This window comes from Alligator sinensis, unplaced genomic scaffold (assembly GCF_000455745.1).
Source record: "Alligator sinensis unplaced genomic scaffold, ASM45574v1 scaffold293_1, whole genome shotgun sequence".
NCBI lineage: Eukaryota > Metazoa > Chordata > Crocodylia > Alligatoridae > Alligator > Alligator sinensis.
Genome location: NW_005842158.1, coordinates 2,121,220 through 2,132,366, shown reverse-complemented (window position 1 = coordinate 2,132,366; position 11,147 = coordinate 2,121,220). Strand labels below are relative to the sequence as shown.

General features: G+C 44.3%; 1 protein-coding gene across 3 annotated transcripts in view; it reads right to left on the bottom strand.

The window, feature by feature from the left end:
* Window positions 1-3,938: 3,938 nt before the first annotated feature.
* The window catches only part of LOC102375790 (cytochrome P450 2K6-like), a 25,591-nt gene continuing 18,382 nt past the window's right edge, over window positions 3,939-11,147 (bottom strand). For 2 of the 3 annotated variants that reach the window (XM_025206501.1, XM_014520835.2), the window contains 4 exons: window positions 10,216-10,357; window positions 7,890-8,074; window positions 7,236-7,377; window positions 3,939-4,767 (listed from right to left, as the gene is read on the bottom strand). In XM_025206501.1, coding sequence (XP_025062286.1) covers window positions 4,580-4,767; window positions 7,236-7,377; window positions 7,890-8,074; window positions 10,216-10,357 — 657 coding nt within the window. In that variant the 3' untranslated portion in view covers window positions 3,939-4,579. The remainder of the gene's footprint in view (window positions 4,768-7,235; window positions 7,378-7,889; window positions 8,075-10,215; window positions 10,358-11,147) is intronic. The other variant, XM_025206502.1, reaches the window with a different exon arrangement.

Here is an 11,147-nt window from a genome sequence, read left to right as displayed (position 1 = left end):
CCCCCTGCTGGTCCCTCACAGATGTGCTCCTGGATAATCTTCTCAGAGAGCTTCCCCGGGACTGAAGGAAGACTAACGGACCTATAGTTGCTCGGGTCCTCCCTCCTCCATCTTTTGAAAATGAGGACCATATTGGCCTTCTTCCAGTCTTCAGGAACCATGCCAGGGGTCCTGCGATAACCCCGCAATTTCAATTGTCTCTTTCCTCTGTAGCAAAGATGAATTTATTTCAGCTGACCAATACAAACTTTTTTTGCATTACTGTGTTAATATTTTTGTATTAAGCTCCCTGTGTCTTGACCACATCTTCACTAGAAAGAAAACAAACAGGATATCCTCCAAAATGTTATGATGTCTCAACCCCACAGGGCAGATCTCTGACAACACAAAAAATATTTTCAGTCATTAAAGCTTGAAACAGATCTATAATGAGGTAAAAGAGAAACACAATCTCACTATTTCCTGTTGTTAGCTTTACACATGTTAGGATTAAAGCATGGGGCTCAGGGCATAGTAATCAATAGCTCAATGTATAGCTGGAAATGGGTATCCAGTGGAGTGCCCCAGAGGTCAGTCTTGGGGTTGGTTTGTTCAGTGTGTTCATCAAAAACCTGGAAGATGGGATGTATTGCACCCTCTGCAAATTTGTTGATGACACCAAGCTTGGGGAAGTAGTAGATACTCTGCAGGGATGGGCTAGGATTCAAAGAGACCTAGACAAATTGGAGGATTGGACCAAAAGAAATCTCATGAGTTTCAATAAGGACTAGAGTAATGTCCTGCACTTAGGATGAAACAATCCCATGCACTGGTATTGGGCACTGAGTGACTGGATAAGCAGCAGCTCTGCAGAAAAAGACCTGGGGGTTACAGTGGACAGTAAGCTAGATGTGAGCCAACAATGTGGCTGTGTTGCAAAGAAGGCTGATAGCATACTGGGCTCCATTTGTAGAAATATTACCAGTGGATCAAGGGACATGATTCTTCCCCTCTATTCAGTGCTAGTGAGGCCACATCTGGAGTACTGTGTCTGGTTTTGGGTCCCACACTACAGAAAGTATGTGGACACATTGGAGACAGTCCAGTGGAGGATGCAACAGTTCAGGGCCTGGGGCACATGATTTCTGAGGAGAGACTGAGGGAACTGGGCTTATTAAGTTTGGAAAAGAAAAGACTGAACAGGAATTTAATAGCAGCCTTCAACTACCAGAAGAGTGGTTCTAAAGAGGATGGAGCTGGACTGTTCTCAGTGGTGGCTGATGACAGAATAAGGAGCAATGGGCTCAAGTTGCAGCAAGGGAATTTTGGGTTAAATATTAGGAAAAACTTTCTCACCAAAAGAGTAGTAAAGCACTGGAACAGGTTACCTAGACAGGTGGTGGAATCTCCATCCTTGAAGGTTTTTAAGACTTGGCTAGATAAAGCCCTGACTAGGATGGTCTATTTAGGGAGGGTCCTGTTTTGAGCAGGGGATAGGACTAGATGATTTCCTGGTGTCCCTTCCAAACCTAATTTGCTATGGTTTTAGATTCTATAGATCTATGTGGATCATAAGAGCTTTCTTCATTACCTTGGAGTCCAAAAACCACACTTTTTTCCTTGGGTCCCTCCTAAATCCTGAAACCTGGGTAATACTTCTCACATTTAACAGACAGAGGAAAAGAATAGTGCTTCCATATTTCCATATGTTGGAATCATTTTTTTCTTAAGGCGCACAGGTTATGATTTTTTTTCTTTTGTCTTCCTGAAAATCCATTTGAAAGAACAATTGCCAAGGTGTGTAGATGAACAGGCAGTTATTCAAATGACTGATCTTTTCCCATTGGTTTTTATTGAATTTGAAACAACAGTGGCATTGTAAGAAGTTGGGCTTCCCTATAAAATAGGAGTAGAATTTAAGAGTCCTGGGTATAGAGTCTGATTCAGTGTTCACTGGAATAATCTTATGCCATTTGGGAATGATGCACATGAAACCATAAACCTGAAGTTTCTGGTACATGTGCACACCTGGGATTCCATTTCAATTTAACAGCCAAAAATCAATGAGTTAGGTACTGAAATAACTAGGGTGATTTGGGCGAGTTTGTTTTTCTGCCTCATTTTCCCATCTGTAAAAATTATATTACTACTAGGTAAAAACATTTTTAAAAAACTGAGAAGCACTCAGACATCATGTCCATATGTATCCAAGGCAGACTGAGAGGTCTTGTTATATCAGAGGTTGTCTTTCTATTTTAATTTCACAGTATCACTTGTAGAAGAACACATAGCTGCCATATAGCCCCCCTTCTCCATTCATTATGAGCAGTACTTTAAAACACATCACATTCTTTGTACTGATGAGGTATATTGATTAATGTGCTAGATACACTATTTTTGAGATTTTATGTGATAAAAAGACGCTGTTTCTTTAAATCAGAGATGAATGAACATTGTTTTGAAAAGGTTGGTAAGGAACAAGAAGTGCAAATTTTAGGTTCGTACTGATGATTTTCACTACTGAAGCTGTAAATCTTTTAATTAAAATATGCTACATGCATATCCTTTTACAAAAGCCTTTGTATATGGAGTTCCCAAGACTGTAGTGCTAGAACTGGAGCCATGAAAAAAGGTATGAGCAAGTTTTGAAAATATGATCCCTGCTCTGCCTTAGCTTCTTTCTTTGCCTTCTCTCTTTGCCTTGTGCATACAAGGAAATAGTATATTTTGAGCTTGCGTTGCAGCAGTCAGGGATGGCTGACAAGGGGATGTGGGGGGCAAGCCCATCTGGGGATGCAGCCCAGTTTAAGGGGAGGACTGCTCTCCCCCAGGCAAACCCCAGCTGGGGTCCGGCACCAGGGAGGGGGGTTAAACACCCCTGCCCCTGTTTAAACTGACTGCTGGCTGTACCTGTGGCCTACAAATTGGAGAGGCACCTGGAAGCAGGAAGAGGATGTGATGAGCAACTCTGCAGAGTCTTACTGTTTTGATTCTGGACTGCAAATCCCAGAGACCTTGAGGACAGCAGGAAAAGGAAGTGAACACACAGCCAGAGAGCCATGCTCTAGCATTCCCTGGCTTCTGGCCTGAGCCACTGCAGGCATGTGACTGCATTTTCCTGAATGAAAGGTAAATGTCTGTTCACTTCTGTTTCAGTTTAGTCTGTGCAGTTTGAGCTAACCTGCAAAGACTGATCAATTCAGCCTCAGGCTTTTTGACTGTCTTTACCTTGCCCCAGAGCCAGGGTAGAGAGAGAGAAAGGCTGGATGGGAAGTTTCTGAGGGTATGGACACACATGCATTTGGAGCCTTTTTAGAAGAGGAATGTTTCAAAGGGCAGCAGCTTTTGTATCCAAACTGCTACCTGTAAACAATCTGAGAACAATTTCAACATAGTGAACCACTTCACCTATAACTCTGGATGAAGCAGAGGTTAGAAAGACAGAGAACAGCCAGCACTGTTTGTTTTTTTTTCCTGACAGAGACTGCCTGGGGATTTATCTTATGGGACAGTGTGAGTTCGTGCCCGGTGCGCTATTGCCAATGAACACACATGGGTGGAGGATCCAACTTAATCTTTATTGTTTTCAGTCTGCGCAGAGAGGGGTGCCTGGCAATCATTTGCAAAGCAAGCACCACCGGTTTCTACCTTTGGGTACCTTTTATACATATGTTTGCAAGTGTATCGCTCAGTGATTGGTTACAAGCCACTGACATAAGACGTTCTCTACTGAGCATGTCTCTATACCTATGTTTTAGCCATGTATTTCATTTACATACATATATGTTTCATTAACAAACTTTTGCCCTGCCCAGGGGTGTGATTTTTAGCATTATAATGAGACCTTTTTCTGAACTTCTTGCTATCTTACAACTGTCAGGGAGACATTATCCTGCTGTTGTTAGGGAGGCATTCCAGGAATCCTCCTCCAGGAATCCCACACGCTGTGCTCTGCAAGCATCTCTTAACACACACATACCACACCCCTCCCAGCATCTGCAAGTTGCCTTAAGTATTCGGTTAGATATAGTTTGCAAAAGCTAGATATACCATAAAAAAGATTACATAAAAAGATTACATCATAGTGAGGCTTATTAATAAAGATTGACTAATAAAGGTTGGGTAATTTGTTTAAGAAGAGATGTCAGCTTTGCTGATCATGATGTTGGGCACACTCTGTCCCTTCAAAGAGACAGTGTTTCTCTCCAAAAGCTAAGCCAGAGAGTAGCCATCTGAGGGAACATTTATAAGCAGGGAAGTCAAAGGGCTGGGTCTCAAAGTCCAGGCATATGTCCTTGCTAGAAGCTATGCCTGATATGGATTCAGGAGGTACTCCAAAATTTGCAGAGCTGGAGCTCCCAAGGAAGTACTCCCATGAGGAACTTGTGCCACCATGGAAGCTGCAGACTGAGGAGTCAGGAAAGGAATGTAACAAAGCATTGGTTAAACCATATACAAAGGCCTGTGAAACTCACTGCACCAGGCAGTTGCATAGAGGGCTGAACATACGTACAGATAAAGTGCATCCATTAAACCAGCAAAGATATATGGGGAGGCCTGAAGACAGGCACATTTAAGACATGGAGGAAAGCCTTGAGTCTTAGGCCCGTGGCACTGCACAGATCTCATGGGGCATTGGCGCTCTTCTAAGTCCGGCTGCAGGGGTGAGGTCCAAGTCAGAGGTGGAAAGGCCCAGGGCAGGCTGGAATGTGAACCTCTGCAGGAGGCTCGTGAAGAAGAGGAAGAGCTCCATTTTAGCAAGAGTCTCGCCAGCACATATCCTCCGGCCTGCAAGGAAATGCACAACAAACATGAGCACTCTGATGGCAGCTGCTTCACATGCTGGACCTAATATTTTACACTTATCTCGATCCAAAGTTCTGCTGGGTCTGGGCAAGAACTTTTCTGTCATGGCTGGACCATTGCCTCCTAGAAATGAAAATCTCTGTCCTACATCCTGTTAGATGGTGGACTTGCTAGCCTGGTCCACCCCTGGACATTTGTGGAGTCAGCAGGCATCCAGAACTCTCTGGACATATTTCCACTGACCTTGATACCTACTTTGTTGATGGCCTGGTTGATCTCTGGAAAAGCATGTTGACATTGCCCATAGACACAATGACGCCCAGGCGTCTGCTCCCACCACTGTAGTGACACAGATACCCCAAAGCCAGCTTAAATGGGAGGGCATGTGGTTAAAGCACAGGAACTTTTGACCTGTGATGAAGTTGACAGATTGTGTGAAGGTCCTTTTCTGCTCCACTGATATTGCATCTGCAACATGTCACATGGCAGAACTGTTCTGGGTTGTAAATATCTTGATTAATTCAGCCTATCTTCACCTGGAAACTGAGTTACATTCAGCCCACTGTGTTGAGCTTGTCACCTACTTCACAGATATATTTGCCCATATCCAGTATGGTTTGAGGACCTCCATCTTTGCTGCAGTGTCAGACTTTGGGGTTGAGGAAGCCCAGTCTTGACTTATTTGTATGGGTCATTTTAAATTGTTACTACCCACTGATGCAGGGGATATGCTTGGGGCAGGAGGAAGGGGAAGGGGGGAGCTAGGACAATGACTTGTAAACTAGACCTGTGCCCATCTTGGCTTGTAAAAACGTCAGCCAGGAGAGACTGGAGTCAATGCTGGCAAGGGTTGCCCGTACTTCCCTTTGGAAGAGCAGGATGCCAAAAATTCTGAAGTCTACAATTGTCTGACCTCTGCTCAAGAAACTATCACTTGACACCGATTGTTCATCCAGTTATTGCCGTGTCTCCAACTTCCCCTTTTCAGGAAAGGTCATTGAACGAGTAGTTGCCTGACAGCTTCAGGTGCATCTGGATGCCACTGGCTTCCTGGACCCTTGTCAGTCTGGCTTTCATCCTGGATACAGCACCGAGATTGTGCTTGTGGCCTTGGACGATGATACTCACCTGGAGACTGACAGGAGAAATTGTGCCCTGCTGATCTTATTAGATCTTTTAGCAGCCTTTGAAACAGTTGACCATGAGGTGTTAATAAAGTGTTTACATGACCTGTTGGATATTCACAGGACAGCTCTAAACTGGTTCCACTCTTTCTTAGCAGGGAGGTCTCAGCTGGTGGTGTTGGGTGAGTGCTTTTCATCCCCACAGCATTTCTGTAGAGGCTGCCAGGGCTCCATCTTGTTCACCCATATTTTCAATGTATATATGAGGCCCCTGGGTGAGATTGTCAGAGATATGGAGTGAGGTGCCATCAGTATGTGAATGACACCCAGATCTACCTCTCCTCTTCTGACTTTGGCCCTTTAGTCTCAATCCTTTCCCAGTGCCTGGATACAGTTGAGGGCCAGATGCACCAATTTAAACAGAATCATGATAAGACAGAGATGACCCTGGTGGGGAGACCACTTGACTTGCGTGGAAAGATTGGGACACCTATCATCACTGATGGGGTTCAACTTCCCTTTGTCACTCAGGTTCACTGCCTTGGGGTGCTCCTAGATCCCCTGCTGCCTCTGGATCTTCGGGTGCCTTTCACCTCCTAGCTGAGAAAGCTGCAATCCTTTATCTCAGATCTGGATCTGGGCACTATCACCATGTCTTCATAACCTGGCTGGACTATAGCAATGCACTCTATGTAGGGATGCCCTTAAACACCATTTGAGATCTGTACCTGGTCCACTTTCTGACAGGGGTAGATCATTAGGAGCATATCACTCCAATATGCCAGAGTCTGCCGTGGCTCCCAGTAGCTTTATGGCCACAATTTAAGGTGCTGGTTTTGACCTAAAAGGCCCTAAATATTTTGAGGACCTAGGGGACTGGCTTCTCCCTTGTGCCCCATTGCGATCCCTACATTCAACTGAGGTCAACATCTGTACTATCAGTATGCCAAGTCCACTTGGCAAAAAGATAAGGCAGGTCATTTCCTGAAGTTACTTCCCAGCCCTGGAACTCCCTTTCTCTTGAGGCCCCGCCATAGCTTGAATCTGGACATCTTTCAGAAGTGCTGTAAGACATCCTATTTGGGCAGGCATTTAGCAAACAAAACTAGGATGATATACTGCTTGTGGGTCTTTGTTTAAATAGCCCTGAGTCCCTGTTGGGAAGGGCAGCATATAAATTACAAGAAAGAAAGAAAGAAAGCAAGAAAGAGAGTAAATCATTAATTAATTAAAATGGAACAAACCAGGAGCTAAAGTTATACTCTGCTGAATCTTAAATCTCTATCCATCACAGTGTTATATAATAATAAAAAAAATAAATGGCACCTGCTGAGAAAGGCAAGAAGGCCTCCTTCTTCACAAACTTTCCTTCAGAGTCCAGAAAGTGCTCAGGATAGAAAGTATCTGGCTTCTCCCACTGAGATTTGTCTTTCAGCACAGAGCCCAGGAAGGGAATGATATAAGTTCCCTGAAAATCACAACTGAGGAGTTATCCTATGGAGGAATATGGTCCTGTGACCATAACCATAGTAAAAGGCATTTAAAGGTAAGGTGATAAATATTGCAAATAAGAGTATTGCAAATTCTGGCATGGGATTTTCAATCCAGGTTGATTTAACAGCACCCAACAGAACCAGGCATTTAAAAGGGTAGCAGAGGTGTAATCCTGGCAAGCCCTGGAGGAGAGGTGGGCGGGGAGGCATGGGAGCAAGAACCTTAGCTATGTTGGGAGCTCCCAACCTAGTCACTGGCTATGCTGCTGCCAATACCACCTACTCCACACACCCTGGTTCTTGCTCTAAAAGCACTAGTAGCAGCAGCAGGGTGTCCATGCACCCACTTGTTGCTGCAAGAACAACACCATGGGGCTGCTCTTCTGGCCCAGGAATGGACTCTGAGGGGGCGCCGCTCAAGTCAGCACCCAGGGCTGGTGTCCCTCTCACCTACCCCTAGTTACACTATTTGCTACAAGCAGCTCACCTTTGCAATGAAGTAGCCTTTGAGAGTGACATCTACGGTAGTCATATGAGGTGCGCTCAGTGGCAGGATATTAGCAGTCCTCTGGATCTCATGGACAACTGCATCTGTATAGGGCATTTTAGTTCGATGTTTGATTCTTGGTGGGTTTGATCCTAGAACTGTCATGATCTCATCCTGGACTTTCTCTGTAAAAAAATAAAAAATAAAATAATAATAATTTTAAAAGGATATCATGAGATCAGTATTCAGTGATCCCTGAAAAGTTCTGCATGTTTCTGGAAATGCATTGAATCACATAGGATCCTAGGAAAGTGGGGCTGGAAGGGATCTGCTAAAGGCAGGATCATCCGTGACTAAACCATTCCAGCCAAGTGTCTGTTGAGCTGGCTCTTGAAAATTTCCCAGGAGGGAGATTCCACAAAATCTCTAGGTAGCTTGTATTAAAATGATAAAATGGCATGTTAAAACAATACTGACATTTCTGTCTACAGAAGTAATGGGATGCTGACAAGATTAGACCTTTTCACATTTGCTCAATGCTATTAGAGCTGAATAAAGAGCTTTGAAAGCACAGACAACCCATTCCCTTCATGAAATTGCCAAATAATAATATGCAGCAATTGAACAAGACCTGGATAAAGAGACTTAGATGGACCCAGGTCTAGAATGTGCAGTTCTGCCAAAATCAGAATGGTTCACAAACACCTATTGACATAGGCAAAATGTTGTTCCAGAAGAAAACCTGGGAAAAAAAAATAACAATCATCTCATTTCAACTTTTCAGAAGTTCAGATTTGTATGCTAAAATTACTTTATATTTTTCCCACATATTCCATTTTTCCCAGGCATAAACCTGTACAGTCCATGCCTAACTCATCTTAAATGTGGCGCTCGGTCTGACCCTCAGTGAAGGAGCAAGACTTTCTAACCAGGAATTTCTGGGTTTTTTTTCTACTAGGGCACTGGTGCACCCCCGTCCATTCCCAGCCTTAGCTACAGCCAATACCCAATGCTTCCAAGAAAGATGAAAAAAAAATCTCCTGACACCTGTAGCAAGGGGTAGAGGTTGGGGGGAATTCATTTCCTGCCCTTTGTGGCAATCACCAAACCCCAAAAATAAGAGAATACCCAACAGCACTGTACCTAGACTCCTGGCAGCCCCAAGTGAACTTTTAGTATCAGCCTTTTTCAAGGCTAACAGACAGTAACTAGTTAAACTGCTGCCCCCTCCCGTGGGGAACCAGAAGGAGAACTTTTATATGAAATAAAGGCAAGAGACTCTGACAATTCAGCCAGACTCAAGGTTCGAGTTCAGCAGTCCTATGTTCAGACTAGTGCATCATATGACCCTGTGCTTATGAAGACAAAAGAGGCTCTGACTATTGTGACCTGTGCCTCGGAGGGCATTTTATTTCAAACATTTGTCTCTCTTTGTGCAGGAGGTTCCTGTGTTGACCTCGTCTTTCAGTTTTGCTAATGGAGAACTTTTCCCATTACAGGTTGAGTAGTGATGCCCCAAAGCATCCTTCAAGCAGGAAGCTCTCAAGTGGCACTGAAGGGATTTGTCTTCTGAGCATCAGAAACAGCCTTTGAGAAGTGGAAACAATTTTTTTAGTGGTGATAAGAGCTAAAAAGAAATGAGATGTGGGAGGCACCTGGTACCAGGGAGGGTATTAAATCAGGGATAGATCACTCTAGGGCAGTGGTTTTCAATCTGTGGTCAGTGGACTAAGGAGGGTCTGCAGATTATGCCTAAGGGGTCCATGAAAGATGACGATGATCAATCAAAAGTATGTGAATACCCACACTTACATTTGAAATGGGTCTACAACTCTATTCAAAATTTCCAAAGGAGTCCGCATCTCCTTTTGGAAATTTTAAGGGTCCACCAATGAAAAAAGACTGAAAACCACTCTAAAGATACCTGGTTCAGTGATCTCCCTGTACAGCATCCACTTCTGCCACTGTCAGAGGCAGGACACTGGGCTAGATGGACCATTGATCTGACCCAGGATTTTACTTCTTATGTTCTTATGACGAACAGACAAAACCATAAAACAGCAGCAGCGACAACAGATAACTTTGCTGTTGACCATCTTTTGACCATCGCCTTGGGGAGATCAGGGGATTGGCACTGAATGAAGGACAGCTGCACTGATTTAAGTGTGGTCAGAATCAGTCCTTCCTTACTGCGTCTGTCTCAAGACTGGACATCACAGGGAGAGCAGGCTGTGACTTCTCTGTTTGGCTGTATGTCAGCTTCGGAGTTCCCCGGTTGAATTTGTGGTGTGCTCTCTAGGAGGGTGGCTTTCACAGAAGGACTTACGCTGAATTTCAGGGTACTTCATCATTAGCAGAATGCCCCAGCGCAGCGTGGTATAAGTGGTCTCCATGCCAGCAGCAAACAAATTGCTTACAAGGCTTTTTAGATTATCATTGTGGAAATAAACATTGGTGTCACTTTTCTCCTGCAGGGAGAGTTGGGAGCAGGGAGGGATGGAGAGAGAGAGAATAAAAAACCTAAAAATTCAAAGCCCTCCATTTAGAAGGTGCAATTTAGCAAGCCAAGAAATATTTAATTACTAAAGTTGATATTATGCAAGTGTAGGAGAGAACAAAGAATGCTTTGATCAGGTAGCCTGAAAAACACATATTTATTTTCTCTTCCCAAACTCAGTCTGCAAAATCTGAACATGCTGACTCCAGTCCGGTTACACAAATATGCATGCGATTAGCTTAAGCACATAATTAATTTCATGGAGGGCAGAAGACATTAAAAAAATAACTCAATGTTCCTGCGTACATTATTGTATTGTTGTATCTGGGTTGAAGTGTTCAACTTCTGGCAGGATTGAGTTTATAAAGAACATTTCCCTTGTGCAACCATGATGGGCCTGAGTTCTACAGTTGTAAGAGGCTAAGGTGATATCCATGAAAGGTTTTTTGGAACAGTGATATTCAGGATAGTGGCTTCTAAGGGCATTTCCAGACGAGCATGGTCATGTGGTACATTGGTGATGCATAGGGGGTGCACACGGGTGCACCCATGCCCCCTGAGATTGGCGGTGCACCCCCTGAAGGAAGTGCCACCGATGTTGCCGGCGGTGCCTGTGTGTGGTCGCTACTCCCTACCCTACTCCCTTGCCACTGACATTACTGGTGGTGTCTGCAGGTGGTCACCAATCACTGCTGGCCACCACCGACACTGCTGGCAGCATCCGGTTGGTGTTCGCCACTTCCCCCCACCACCGCCACCGC